Below are 15,526 nucleotides of genomic sequence, written 5' to 3' on the forward strand. Positions count from 1 at the left end.
ATCATAACATATCTTTGGGTTTTGGCCTTTTGGTTCGACACTGATTAAGAAATCTGAAATTGTAATGGTCATTTTCGTTAATCAAAACAATCATTTTCAGATGAATACGTGAAGACATTTATAATCAGCTGCATCTTTAACTGTTAAGAATCTGCAGATCTAGTTTGGCATTGAGATTTTTAATTAAAAACAAGTTTACTCCGAGATGCCTGAAGTTGGAGCGACAGTGGATTTATGAGGCTGGTGCCAGTATTGATCTGAGAGTTGTTGTTTTCATACAGTTTGTGTCTCAAACTTGTCTTTGGCATCTGAAACGTGTTTTTATCTCCTGACAGATTCGACTGATGACTTTTATCCTGATGATTTAAAAGCCGTCAGCTCCATTTTCCACCTCATCAACGAGACAATATGAAGTCAAATATGAAATAACAAAAATAAAATGTTCTGATCACTGTTCATCTTTCAGGCTGCTCATGTGGTTTATGAGTTTTCCCCAGAACAGACAACAGATGGCGCCATTGTGCCAGAAGAACAGTGGACAGGTTGCTCAACCTGTAAGATCCTGTGACATAATTAGATTTAATTATTCAACTGTGGTTCTCATCAGGTTTATCCACCTCCGTTAATATCATTATGGATGGATTTTAACTGATTTAGACTAAGTGGGTTTAAAGTTTCTGCGTATTCATAATATGTGGCATCTTTTGAAAAGTTTTAAAAGGACTAGAAAGAGTAAATTTAGGAATAAATCAGTCGTTTCAATGAGATCTTCTGTTTCTAATAACATTTATTCAGCAACACAACTGTTACAAGATACATTCCTCTTTTTCTCTGTTGCACAAAGTAGCTTCAAATTGAGAAAAGAGAAGTGTGATTGTCTAAACTGCTCCAGGATGTCAGGTTTTTAAATAACATCATATTTTACTCCACGTGATTATAAAATATTGACATATCTATAATATATAAATGATACATTCTGACATTGCGGTGTACAAACATGTAAAATACTATGTTCTACAATGTATAACATGTTTTATGTATGACACATTACAGAGACGTTGACAGAGCTGCAGAACACAAATTACACAAAGTGATCCTAATGTGATGTCAGTCAAAAAGGAGGGAACGTGTATCGTCCCTGCCTTCTCCCGTTTGTTTAATTTCTTTCTTTTATTTTTAGCTCTCCTCCTCATCCTCTTCGTCCTCTTCATCCTCCTCTTCCTCATCATCACCCTCTCCTGAGTCCGGCACCCACAATCCAGAGTCAATGCATCTCTTCAGGTGGTATTTTCCTTCCTGTAGAGAGACACACAGCGACAGAGAGACGGTGTGAATGGACAGATAGATTTTCGTGTTGTCTCGTCTTGGTCCTCCTAAAGTGTCCGTTACAAACACACTCACATCTGGGTGCAGTTGGTTCATCGCCTCCTGCAGCATCTGGATGTTCTTCTCATCAAAGCTCCTTTGTATTTCCTGTACGATGAAACACAATCATTAATCAAAGCACTGATATGATGAACTGAGCTCTGGCTGGTGGGTCTATCTGCAGTTCATTAAGCTTGAACTTCATTCTGCTGTTCTTGAATTGAAACCAAACGACTTTGTTCTTGTGTGTAAACTTAGGGAGGGTCGATGCTGCTGTTTACTTTGTACTGAGAACAGTCCATTCCGCTGAGCTGTGTATTGACTTTCTCTCATTTTCCAAACACAATCAATTGACTGAAAAAACACTGACTTCAAAATCTACAAACGACAAACTGAAACCATCTCTCTCACCGAGTAAAGCAACTTAAATTATACTTCAAATTATATAAGATAAAGAACAGATATCCCAAATATTACGACACCTGGAGATTTATTTTATGCATCAACAGTTGGAGCTGTGAGCTGTGTGTGTGTGTGTGTGTGTGTGTGTGTGTGTGTGCGTGTACGTGTGCGTGTGCGTGTGCGTGTGCGTGTCGCTACCTCAGGCAGTGATTCGTAGACCTCTACAGGGTCTAAACCACCGGGGCCCAGTCTCTTCTGCTTCTCCTCCTCCTCCAGCTCCTTCATGGCGTCCTCCATACGGATCCGTGCACAGCTGCGGACCCGCTCCTTCAGCATCTCCAGCTCGTGGTGAAATGCATCGTGGTACGGCTGGTCTGCAGTCTGACATATGAACAAGGCCGTTAACGTCTTCTAAAGTTACTTTATAATTTTGACGCATTTTTTTCTACCTTTAGTTTTTTTTTCTGAGCACAACGACAGAGAACATGTCAGGTCACCGTTTTAATTCACTTCCCTGTTCTCAAGCGTTTGTTCTCAAATATTTCACGTGGACTGTAAATTGTCCAGATCGACTTTTATGCACAAAAGAAATTACACCCTTTTCCTGTTTACATGAAATGAGATTTGTATTTCCACTGTCTTTTTTTTTTTAATGGAACTTAATTTCTTGGTTTACTTCCTGGAAACTAAGTGAGGAAATTCCTCGACTCAACACTTTGCTCTTTCCTCTGGGAAATTGTTTCTCCCCATGTTGAACCATTAACTTCTTGATAAGCGACTCTTCGTTCAGCACCAGGATGAGAGATATCTGCCCTTATGTAACCCTGTGGTACAGAGAGATCCTCCACACCCTCCCACATCAAATCCTGTCGGATTTTCTAAAGAGGAATTTCTGGTTGTTGAGGTTTAGCAACTTAATGCAGAATCACTTCGCTGCAGATATGAATCACCTTGGCTGCTTGTTTGTGTATAAATGCTCATAGCAACAAGCTCATGGCTACTGAAGTCTGATCAGCTCTAAACTCATATATACAGAAGGCTGGAGTCCACATTTGATTTCATTTGTTCTATTTATATATGATTTCATTTCATTTGTTCTATTTATATATTTGTTTATTTTATATTTGTGTTCAATATCTTTTGCTTTTGCTTTGTTTTTTATGTTTTCGTTTCTGCTCTGTTGTGTTGCAATCAAACTTACCAAGATAAGTGACTTCACAGAAAAAGACTATATTTACACATCGTGTGAACATGCATCTTGAGAAACCTGAACACAAGATGTCTGGGTTCACATCCGTGTCTATAGTGTGTCTCCAAAGCGTCCTGCTGACCACATTAGCTTTAGTGTCATTAGTGTTTTTGCTCCACCAGAGATATGGGTCTGAGTCTCCTGACGTCAGGCAGGAGATCAACTTCAGAAACAGACCTTGATCTTTGAGAAGAATTGTCTGAAGCAGCCTCTTGGGTCGACCTTCAGCGTCCGAGCCAAATCCAAGATGAACTGCATCACGATGGCCTGGTGGGCCACCTGCTCCATCACTGCATGTTTCTAAAAGCACGGGGGCAATTCACAAAACTTGAATCTCACTGAGTTCATTGTTTTGAACCGGAGGACGCACACAGAGTTTGCTCACAGGACTCACCTCGTCTATCTCAAAGTCAATGCAAGTGACGACAAGGCGGTTGGCCGTCTCTTCACACACCAGATATGGGTTGTCTGACAGAAACCTCTGACTGTCGTCCCAACGCCTCAACATCCCTGTTGCACAAACACATGAACACATGAAATGCTGCCTTCAGCTTTTGTTTATATGTTCAGAGTTCAAACTGCCTCAGTCATTAAAACACTGTTGCTAAGTGACTCGCTGAAGCAACCTTGTTCCCTTTTTTAAAATGTTTTGTGTCGTACTGGAAACAAAAAAGAAGAATTAATGTTGTAAGTAAAAAAAAAAAAAAATCCATTGATTCAACATTTTCCAAGGAACTTGTGTCAGTATATCCGTCACTGGAAGCATGACTCAGCTCTATAAACTGTGTTTCTCAGTAAGCTTTGTTAAGTCTGACAATGTCTTGTGGGTGTGTTTGTAAAATACTGATTTTAGAAACTGGGGCCGCTGACTGAAAGAGGTAAATAAAGAAAAATAAAGAAATAAAAGGAAGTTAGGTCCAAACAATCGCTTCCCATTCAACAAACCATTCAACTTCAGAGGAGGGGGAATTTATATTTTCAGTAAATGTCGATTGTTCTTAATGTTGTTTATGTTGCACCCAGTGAAATAGTGCGCGTGAGGACACGTGAGAGATGTTCACCACAAATGCAGCAGTTGCCTGCTGGGCATGTCGGCCCTCGCGGTTAAAGTTTACTACACCACAATAAATATTTCTGCTCTGTCTGCTTTTTCCATGCAGATCAAATCCAGTATGACTCCACCTTTATGCAAAAGCACAATTGGTTGCATCATGGGAAATGTAAGATTAAGCGTAGCTCAGGACCAACTATCATTTACATTTACATTTACATTTAAGGCATTTGTGATGCTTTTGTCCAAAGCGACTTACAATAAGCACATTTGTCACAAGAGAGAAACCACAAAATATCACCGCCGACAACTGTCAAGCCCTCATCTGAGGATCCTAACTGCTATTTGCGAAAGATTCTTTAAGTGCATAAGTGCTATGATTGAAGTGCTAATCATACGAACATACAAGTGCATACATTTTTTTTTTTTTTTCCTTTGGACCATGATTCCTGTGTCAGTTGCTGTGAAAATTTAAGTTTCTTTCTTCTGTGAATAGTTTGAGGCACACAATAACACAATAACACACAATTCCAAAAGCGACACAACGTGAAAACGGAGTCAGCGTCAGGGATTAATATGGTTTAACTTCGACAGGACAGCATGGGTCATACTTGAAAGAAGAGGACAATGTGAGGAAGCAGGATTGAAAAAACTCAAGAAACATCAAATCTCATCAAGAGGGAAGCATACCAAAGTTTTCAATTTCCTTCGCATACTTCTCCACAAAGGTTTTGTGTATCTCATCCTTTTCCGCCTCGGTGTCCTCCTTGGTTGACGGCTGGATATTCACAATACTCTAGAGAACAGATAAATACGCAGGCAGAGATCAGAAATGCTGCATCTGTTACTTCTTTTGAATCCCATCTTAATAAATGTACTTTAATTGTTGTTTTATCCACTTTTATCTCGTAACTTTGTGAGAAATGTGCTACACACATACACTAATCTCGTTCCCTTTACAAGCAGGGCTTGGCATGAAGGTTTACGATTATTATTCTATTGTGAAAGTAAAAGTGTGTAAGTAAACTAACCGTGTGTGTAACAAACCAAGTGTAGAGCCTCTTAATCATCCAGGTCCAAATCTTACCTTGCTGAAACCTTCTTTGCTGATGGAGTCGACATTCCAGGGCAGTTTGTTCAGTTCTCGCTGATATTCTTTCAACATGTTCGCAAACGTCTTTTCATCCTTCTTCAGTTTTCTCAGCTCAGCCTGGACCTTCTTCAGCTCAGCCTCCCTCCCCTGATCCTCCTCCCCCTCCTCCCTTCCTTCTTCCAGCTCTCTAAGTCGTCCCTGGGCTTCCTCTAAAAGCCTCTTGCATTCAGCCAAGTTGTTCTCCAGATCTTCGCCTCTCTGTTGAAACTCAGCCATTCTCTCCAAGCGCGCCTGTGGTGGAAAAAGAGAGTGAGATGAAGAGGAGAGGATGAATGCTGAGGGAGGGAGAAGGTGCTCAATCACTATAATCTTAAACACATCAATGTGTCAACTAACAAGATTTAACTGTGACACCTGCAGATGTTGATGGGTGACAGATTTAAGTGTGACACCTGCAGATGTTTGATGGGTGACAGATTTAAGTGTGACACCTGCAGATGTTTGATGGGTGACAGATTTAAGTGTGACACCTGCAGATGTTTGACGGGTGACAGATTTAAGTGTGACACCTGCAGATGTTTGACGGGTGACAGATTTAAGTGTGACACCTGCAGATGTTTGATGGGTGACAGATTTAAGTGTGACACCTGCAGATGTTTGATGGGTGACAGATTTAAGTGTAACACCTGCAGTTGTTTGACAGGTGACAGATTTAAGTGTGACACCTGCAGATGTTTGATGGGTGACAGATTTAAGTGTAACACCTGCAGATGTTTGAAAAGTGACAGATTTAAGTGTGACACCTGCAGATGTTTGATGGGTGACAGATTTAAGTGTGACACCTGCAGATGTTTGATGGGTGACAGATTTAAGTGTAACACCTGCAGATGTTTGACAGGTGACAGATTTAAGTGTAACACCTGCAGTTGTTTGACAGGTGACAGATTTAAGTGTGACACCTGCAGATGTTTGATGGGTGACAGATTTAAGTGTAACACCTGCAGATGTTTGAAAAGTGACAGATTTAAGTGTGACACCTGCAGATGTTTGATGGGTGACAGATTTAAGTGTGACACCTGCAGTTGTTTGATGGGTGACAGATTTAAGTGTGACACCTGCAGATGTTTGATGGGTGACAGATTTAAGTGTAACACCTGCAGTTGTTTGACAGGTGACAGATTTAAGTGTAACACCTGCAGATGTTTGGTAGGTGACAGATTTCAGTGTGACACCTGCAGATGTTTGATGGGTGACAGATTTAAGTGTGACACCTGCAGCTCTCAGTGTATTAACTAGTTACTGGTTTCCGGTCACTAACTACTAGTAACTACTGGTCAGACTAACCAGGTAAGAGACTCCACACGTCACAGCTACACAAACCGCTGACCCGGTGTCTCATCCGGAACAGACTCGGTGTGTCCACGTACGGGCTGACCGCGTCCTCGTCATCGGACACGTAGATGTGGTCCCACACGCTGTAGTCGACGCCGGCTCCGGAGCTCATCCTCCCGCCTCCTCTGCCTCGACACCACCGCGGGATTCAAACACGGCACCGGGGGAACAGTGGAGGTGTTCAGCGGAGACGACACAGCTTCAGTCCGGAGAAACAGAGATTTACAATAATCCTCTTAACGAAGCGGAGGATACACGTCATCAAAGAGCGCGAAGGTTTGTGTTCATGTTTGCTGAAGCTTACAGCACCACGTGGAAGATCAACAGGGATTTCTAACTATATATATAGTAACTGTATGTTTATATGTATTAAATACAGACGATAAGATAAAGCATATTGCTCTCACTTAAAAAAAAAAAAACAGCTCTGTTTTCTGAATGAACCAGTGTGTAAGACTGAGGTGGAAGGAAGTGATGATGTCACTGGTGTGTGTGATCATCTGAATTGTTTTTGTCTTCACCATTTCTTTATATTTAAAAACTTTATATTTACATGAGGGGGGGGGGTTCCTCTCTATGGAGGCGGAGGAAGAGGAGGAAAACAGTCAAGTACTCTTGGGATGTATTTACGGGCTTCATCCTAAACAGCCTCTGCAGGGGTGTTTCCTGTCAGAGCCTCATAGATCCAAACCTCTGACATCAGCAAAAATGAGGAATCACACTAACAGGAAACCTGTAATTATATGTTTCCTTCACTTCCTTATATTCACCACAGTCACACATGATAAATTGAGTCATTTACTATTTGATCTTTTATCTCCACCTTTGTTTTCCTGCCTTGTTTACTTCAGTTCCTTTTTTTTTTTACCCAACAAGGTCATGTATTCATTGGTTGGATCAGATCTACTTTTTTTTTGTGTGACAATATTTGTGAAGTGTGAAGCAAATAAAATCTGAATAGACAGTAGCTTGTCCAGTGTAAAGTGATACCATTTATTCATGTTTACAAATACACTCAGTCAAATCATCATCATAGCATTTTTTTAGTGAAGATCTTTAGTGAAGATCTGGCTTGAAGTCAAAGTCAAAGTTAAATAGCACCACAACTACACGTGTATGTACAGGCAGGAAATGTGAGATATTGTGAGGTGTCACAAGGTTTCCGTGAGGCTTCACACCTCGCTGCAAAGTTCAGTGGGAAATTTATGCACATATAATATTCAAGGTTTTGTACACAGCACACCTCTAAATAAAGTGATAAAGTTCTCTGCAGTCACATGAGCAAAATAAAACGTGACAGGTAAAACAGCACATTCACAAATTAACAACATTTACACAATGATTTCCAAACATGTAGTTTGTCTGTTTAATATTTTACTAATTCCACATTCCACATTCTCTCACTATACAGACATGAAGCCAAAATATCCCAGGTTCAAACACCTTCCTTCACATTTGGATTCTGTGCTGAGGTCCTGTACTGTAACCAGACAGCAAGTGGCAATCAAGATGCTTTTGCTTCATTTTTTTAAACATTACTTCCACTTTTAAGTCTCATATAAATCTAGACCTGTTAATGAAACATATAATCCTCCTTAAAACTGCAGTTGAAACAGTTTTTTACAGCAGCAATAAAAACTGCACATTAATCTACATGTAAATGAGTTAACAGGAGGCAGCATGTTGCACCAGTGAGAGAATTTAGAAAAACACGATGAGGACAGTGAAAGGCAGAAGTGACAACAGAAGATACAGAAGTAGCATCAGACAAACCGACTCAACTACAGTCCCTCAAGGTTTTCCATAACTATAAAAAGTAGGAAACTATTATCCGACTCCTACAGAGCCTCACTGGTGACAAGATAAGTCGTGGCCATGAGCTATGAATCTGTTTTTTATGACCTGGTGAACTTGGAACTTGTTCGACACACACTGTCTACACTGACTCTGAGGACTCACACTGGGGTGGAAATATTTGGGATTAATAGTCAATAAAAACATTGTTCGCCAGGTCTTGTTATTAAAGAACAGATTCATAACTCATTCCCACGACTTAATGACTCATGGTGATGCAATATATTTTTTCCAGATGTCACCAGAGGGGCTCTGTAGATTCCAAGCAGGTAGGCAGCTGTCATCAGAGGTCACGGAGATCACACGTGTTCGCATGAGGCAGACACTACTCAGAAATGTGTTTGGTAAAATGCACCACGAGAGCCTGATTATACAAAAATAACCCATTTGGAAAAAACAGGCTCAATTGCTTTGAGAAAGAATTGGACATTTTGAAATATGTGCAGTATGTATATTTGTGACTTAATTTTAAAGCTGTATGTCTTCAGTAGAGATGAATGGGCTTTGAGCTGGGTGCCCCAGACAGAACATAGACTAACACACACAAGACATTATTAGTAATATAAAATAACCACATATTGTCAAACAAACGACCATCAAAAAAGTTACTTCAATGTTCAACATAACTTTAACAATTTATACAAATTGCTAACTCTAATTTGAAAGGATGTGTGTTACATTTAAGTATTTTTCAAATTGTGTCCAACAATTTACTTTTTTGTCTGTGTAGTGAAATGTGTTTGATCACGAGTTTAACTGTATGACACTTTGTTTAGCAGAGGAAGTGATTTGTTCCTTGAAGTACTCAGGTTACACAACTTGAAACTGATCTTTTTTGGGGCATTTTGTGTCATCAGATCACGTCAACATAGAGATGACAGGAAATGACAGTGAGAGAGATGCAACACAGGCCATGAGTCAGACTCCAATTCTGTAGCTTATCTCACTTTTCACACCGTCCCACTGATTTACCCTTCAGTGGGTACGGCAACGTGTCCTGAGCGAAAACAAAAAACTTTCTTCAGGTTGTACTTTCCCTTCCGGTTTTTTTTGTAAAAGTAGACTGCTGCTGCTATCAAGACGATGATGAAAAACACAACAGCAGCACCTATTATGTACTCGATGATGTAGTCTGGTAAAGAAAAAAAAAGGAACAGACAGAATTTAACGTCAGATCATCTGCAAAAAAATATCACCAGCATAGCCACAATTCACTTCCTTCTTCTTTTCACAAGGGCTACGGTGAGTTCACATTTACAATGAGAGAGCAGAACTGAAAGCAGTCATGTTGGTTTTTCCCCGTGATTCACTTCCCAGTGACAAATTCACAGACACTTTTGAACAGTAGAGAAGTAGTACCTCTAATTTTGTTGTATGCATAGCTTACGATTACAGTAAAGGTATTCTGATCATTAGTTTCACGACAAAAGCAACGAAAACCAGAAGACAAGAAATGCCTGCACACCAGAAACTTTTATTTTACCTCCCGACAGGTAATGTTTCGAGTTTTTACTACAGACAGGCCGAATAATTCCAGAGGAACATGTGAAGTGCAGTGCATGTTTGAGAGCAGCTTTAAAGAAGGAACTGGATTTGGAATGAACAACTCACCTTTGACAGCCACGCTGAACATCACAGTGCTTGTCCCCATGTCGTTGCTGGCAGAGCAGCTGTACTCCCCCCCATGCCCAGAAGCGACAGACTGGATGGTGAGGACGCTGCGGTTGGACGGGGGGACACCGGCTGGCAGGACTGTCCAGGTGTACGAGGGGCTGGGGTTCCCCACGGCCGAGCAGTTCAGCTGTAGAGAATCTCCTTTTGTGATCCAGATCACATCTGGATGGGATGGCTCCAGTTGCTGAGGCTTATCTGTGTGGGAGGAATACAAAGTCAAACAGCTAATGAATCAACAGGGAGCTGCAGATGAAAACCAAAGTGCTGATCGGGAGTTGTGTTTATGACCACCTGGCAAAGTTCTGGTTATTTTACCTTCTGGCTTCACTTTTGGTCTAATCTAAAGGATGTGAGGTGAAATGTCCAGTTGCCTGCGTACACTTACAACTTCTGAAGACGCTGATGAGTGACAGTGAGCGTGAAAACCAAATTACCAGCAGCGACATAAAGGAGAGCTGATTATTAGACTGTAACAGACCCACTTCACAAAATAGTAATCATGTGATTCACTGCAACAAGTAGAGCGCTCAGGCCCAATAGTCCCTTAAATGAAGCGCCATCATTTGCAGGTTTGTTATCGGACTCACAGTGGACAGTAGCGGTCACTTTTTTCGACGTCGCCATCGGAGGGGTCTTTGGTCCATGTGGTCCCAGCTCCAGCTTGGCTTGACACCAGTACTGAGCTCCGTCGTCTTTTGGAGTGGCGTGGATGTCCAGAGTGAAGACCTCAGTCCCTGGTTCACTCTGTGGTGCACTGCTGGACTGCGTCTGACCCAGTTCTGTGAGATCTCTGAAGAAAGTCACAGTGACGTTTGAGATCGGAGCCACGTTCTGCACCTCGCACTCCAGAGTGTAGTGACGGGACTCGAACAACGGCCCGGAGTGATTCTTAAAGCCGATGGACACCAGGTCTGGAGGCTCTGTGGAGACAGAGAAAGGCTGAGAGACGGATAGCTGGACGGACGGATAGACAGAATGGATTGATGGATGGACAAATCGATAGATAGATAGAATGGACAGACGGATGAATGGAAAGAGAAAGACAGATAGATAGATAGATAGAATGGACAGATGGATGATTGGACAGATAGATAGATAGATAGATAGAGACAGATGGATGAATGGACAGAGACAGACAGATAGATAGATATATGGATAGAATTGACGGACGGACATACAGAGAGAGTATAAATCCCACAAATAAAAGTGAACTTACTGTACACGATTACATCCAGTTCAGTGCAACACTGGTGGTTCGTAGCGTTAGCATAGAAACACAGGAGAGTAGTCCCCCACTCCCTCAAGCTGTCCACCGTCCATGTAATCGTGGTTCCGTTGAGGACGTTTTTTCCGATCGATTTTTCCAAATTGAAAATGTTGCTTGGGCAAGACGGGCACAGAGTGCAGTGGGCAGAGGCCGGGTCCCCGTGCTTCACCACCAGTGTGGACGGAGTGAACTCAGTGTTGTTCACACAGTTTTTATCTGTAACAAAAAGGTTTTCACAGTCACTTTCTGTTTGAGCTGCTGGAACACACACATTGACCTCACGGGGAGCCATTAAGGATTATCTATCTATCTATTATCTAAATGTTAGTGTTGAGCATCGGTACTCAACATTTCAAGTATGTCCCACAACACTACTATCTTTAATTATGTTAGCTAATCAATCATTTAGGTTATAGATTATACGTCACTGGCTATTTATACATGTATACACATATTGTCACATGGGATGAAAATCTGACAGAGTCAGACACAGACAGGAACGTGTTCTGGACGACATGTTTGTCTGTAGATCTCAAAGTAAAACTCACCACAGCCGGACACGTGGAAGTCAGTCAGGAAACCCAGCAGCGACACGATCACCAACGTGTAAGAGGAAAAGGAAAACATGGCTTATCTGGAAAGATCGGCTCAGTTTGACGCTGAAAGCAAAAGCTTCAATCACTGAACTAGTCGTGTTTCTCTAAAGGGCGAGACTGTGAGCAGGAGGAGACGGAGGAGGAGGAGGAGGAGGAGGAGGAGGAGACAGTGCTGATAACGAAACTGAAAATAGTCAAAGTGACGTGTCTGGTTTCTCCCTGGAAAACCCGGTGTTGTTCCACGGTGATGTCAGCAGAGCTGGACTTATAATAAAGAGAATCATCATCATCATCACAAAATAACTGAAAAATAATGATAATAATCACCATCATCATCATAACAAGAATAATAATGAGAATCATCATCATCATCACTAGAAGCAAGAAGAAGAAGAAGAAATTGTATAGTCCTGATGATAATGATAGTAATAACAACAGCACATTCATCATCATCAAAGAACAAATTAAGAATAAAATAATAATAATCATTAGAAGAAAAAGAATTTGATAATAACAATAACAACAAAATAATCATTAGAATAATAATTCAATTTATTTCACAGCTCCTTTCTAGACCCCTGAGGAGATCTTACAATTTATCACAGTTAAAGTGAAAGTGAAATATATTGACATTGTCTTGGAAGTATTGTACAGTTTGAATTACTTTAATTGTGCCAAACACAATTTCCCCCTGGGATCAACAAAGTATTTCTGATTTCTGATTTAGTCTCAATATTCCCATTATAGCATCACAAGCAAGTTCAGCAAACAGAAACAGAAAGAGAGAGCGAGAGTGAGAGGAGGTTTGGAGCTTGTGTCAGAAGAAATGAAAAGATGGAAGATCTATTCTAGTGGGAATCTTTGAACAGATTTTCAGACGAGACAGAGATACAATCCAGAACCAACACCAGCAGGACGAATGAATAGAAAACAATGAAAAAGTAAAAAGAAAGAAATTTAACAGGTTTGTTTAATGAATAATAAAACACCAAAGATTACTTTCTGTGTGTTTGTCGCTGATATTAAATCATAAAAGCAGAAATGTCTGTTGTAAAATGTCGATGACAAACAAATCCACAGTTTTCTTTATAGTCATGAAATACTCTGTTCGTGTTCAGGACTTTATTTAAAGTTTTAATCTCAGGTCTCAAGAATGTGATCATCATTTTTACAGTAGGGGGCAGCGTTGATCAGCTCATTGAGAGAAAATGTCTGTATGATAATATGTTTAATATGTCAAAGTGTTGCTTCCCGACAATTACAAATGAACACATTCTCGTGTATTTTTAATTTTATGCCCCCAACCTCAAAGTTAGTGCTTGAGAAAACTTACCAAGTTGATTTTCCACTTTGCTTCCTCACACGAGCAGAAGACACTTGTTATTTTCTTCTTGATAAAGTTTTATGTGGTTCTTTCTTAACACTTGTTGATTAATGACTCCAGTGGCTCTGGTGATTTTTACTAATACACAACATGTGTTACAATAATAGAAGGGCTCTGCAGAGTGAATAATTACTAACACATTAACTGGTTGTTTAAGCATTAACTTATTGCTGTGTTGAAAAGCTTCAGGCGATGATGCAGCACTTCTGGTTTTCTTGTGGCCCGAACCAATTCGATCTTAGCCTAAAGTTTCCCTCCGGTAAAATAACGAATTTACCAAAAACAATCGTGGACTGTTTATTGTAATCATGTGGTGCCCCAGACAGGGTGTCATCCGGATGTGAACCTGAAGTGGCCCAAGTAGCACAAAACAATTCCAGGCCACCTTTGGCACCTCTGGTTGACTTGCGGTATTGTAATGGTTTACTCATGGCCCAGATCTGGCAAACAGGAGCGCCATCATTCCGCCGGATGAGTGTGAACCTGAAACACTTGTGGGTAAAGAGAGCTTCCTCTTCTGTTCGGATTACTACCACGTCTCTGTTTGATCTTGATGGCTTTGTAATTAACCTCACATCAAAACTATGCGTGATCACAAAATTAGACACGTTTGAGAGGAAAAGAGAGGAAGAGGAGGAGGAGGAGGAGAGGAGGAGGAGGAGGAGGAGGAGGAGGAGGAGAGGCCCGAGAGTCGAGTACATTTGCTTTCATGCTCCCTGATGTGAAATTACCCACAAACTGCTGCTGGTCAGTGTTTGTCAGTGTTTGAGGAGCAGATGGTGGCGATGGAGACGCCCTGACGTCACACACATCATCATTAATCACACACACGTGTACATGGACAGGGGACGAAGTGTAAAAGCTCAAGATGAACAAAAGGCTCTGGTGCAGCAAAGTAGATGACTGACAATAATACATTTCGTGTGTTTAAGATGAAAATCCACATTTAGCTCAGAAAGCTAATATGAGTCTTTAGCAGCGCTTCAGACAATTGGATTAAAAAAGACGTACAAAGCAAATAAAAGCAAATAACTATGAATATAAAATACACATCATGATCGAACAGTAAAATAACATTTCCCTGTTGAGCTGCAAACACAAAAGGGATTTTTATTCCTTAAATCTATTAACTTTGGAAAAATTAAACTGACTCTCGTCTAACTTGTAGAGCTGAGGTCTCTTATTGGCTCTAGATGAAACTCTGAATATATTTTTTGTGACATATCAAACAAGGATTATAGATTTTATCAACCCACTGCTGGCAAAATGACCAGCGGGAAGGAATTAATATATATATCTTAATATTCAAATGGGCTTTTTGACAATTGTTTAGTTTAGTTTTTAAAAGATAAAACAAAATCTGTTAAAAACAAAATCACAAAATAGGTGTTGGCAAAAAAAAAACTACATAACAAGATGCATTTTCATAGATTAAAAGCATTTTTTATTTTCCATCCATTTTAAAACATACTTTAGAATATCAAGTCTTTATCTTATGAGTTAAAATGAATTCTCTGTTAAATCTGCCCTTTTCCCAGCCCCCTGCTCGAAAATGAGTCTTTCTCTGCAACTACAAGCTCCACATGAATAATCCTGCTATCATGCAGTTGTAACTCAAACCCTCAAGCTCCAGTTGTGTTCGTGGATTCATTTATTTGGTGCAAACTTGGTAATTGCTTCCTAAAAGTTAGTGACTGAAACTGTTTATCTGTCACACTTTCACTGACCCTCCACAGCACTTACCAGCAGATGTGTTGAGACGCTAATGATTATAAACGTGTCAGCGCCAATGATTGACCATCTGTGTGTGTGTGTGTGTGTGTGTGTGCCTCATCATGGACTCTGGTCCACGCAAACATCTGCTGTACTCCACTCACCTCCACCCGCACCACACACTCCATTATCCCCCGGCACAGTGTGTGTGTCAGCGCTGCAGGTGTCACATTAAGGTGATGGGTTTAATCATCAGTTCCAGCAAAGGCCTGCCCTCCTCACACACTCACATGTGACTGTGTGTGTGTCAGGCTGCCAGTAACAGACAGGTCAGTCTGTAGTTCAGCTGGGACCGGAGCTGGAGTGTGTGTGTGTGTGTGTGTGTTTGACTGTGTGTGTCAGTGTCACACAAAGACTGTGTGGTGTTTTTAATGTGCTTGGGTTTTAAAGTGTCTCACAGAGTCCGATTGTGAGTCCGTCGTCTGA

General features: G+C 40.8%; 2 protein-coding genes across 5 annotated transcripts; both read right to left on the bottom strand.

Moving 5' to 3' along the window:
- Window positions 1-769: 769 nt before the first annotated feature.
- LOC109643524 (hsp90 co-chaperone Cdc37-like) lies at window positions 770-7,376 on the bottom strand. Of its 4 annotated transcripts, none has more exons than XM_069529971.1 (8): window positions 6,588-7,376; window positions 5,155-5,451; window positions 4,758-4,863; window positions 3,411-3,526; window positions 3,194-3,316; window positions 1,966-2,148; window positions 1,402-1,473; window positions 770-1,296 (listed from the first exon to the last, which is right to left on the bottom strand). In XM_069529971.1, exons 2-8 carry the CDS (start codon window positions 5,434-5,436, stop codon window positions 1,177-1,179), a joined length of 1,002 nt encoding a protein of 333 aa, XP_069386072.1. In that variant the 5' UTR covers window positions 5,437-5,451; window positions 6,588-7,376; the 3' UTR covers window positions 770-1,176. The 4 variants fall into 4 exon arrangements, with proteins under 4 accessions (XP_069386072.1, XP_019964225.2, XP_019964226.2 ...); XM_020108666.2 differs by having other exon boundaries at window positions 6,548-7,376; XM_020108667.2 differs by having other exon boundaries at window positions 6,505-7,376.
- Window positions 7,377-7,524: 148 nt separating this feature from the next.
- On the bottom strand, window positions 7,525-12,179 carry LOC109643523 (cell adhesion molecule 3-like). The gene is made up of 5 exons (XM_020108665.2): window positions 11,896-12,179; window positions 11,297-11,563; window positions 10,668-11,000; window positions 10,018-10,275; window positions 7,525-9,538 (listed from the first exon to the last, which is right to left on the bottom strand). The coding sequence occupies exons 1-5, from the start codon at window positions 11,972-11,974 to the stop codon at window positions 9,375-9,377; spliced, it is 1,101 nt and encodes a 366-aa protein (XP_019964224.2). The 5' UTR covers window positions 11,975-12,179; the 3' UTR covers window positions 7,525-9,374.
- Window positions 12,180-15,526: the final 3,347 nt, after the last annotated feature.

The sequence above is a fragment of the Paralichthys olivaceus genome, chromosome 8, assembly GCF_024713975.1.
Source record: "Paralichthys olivaceus isolate ysfri-2021 chromosome 8, ASM2471397v2, whole genome shotgun sequence".
Classification (NCBI taxonomy): Eukaryota; Metazoa; Chordata; class Actinopteri; order Pleuronectiformes; family Paralichthyidae; genus Paralichthys; species Paralichthys olivaceus.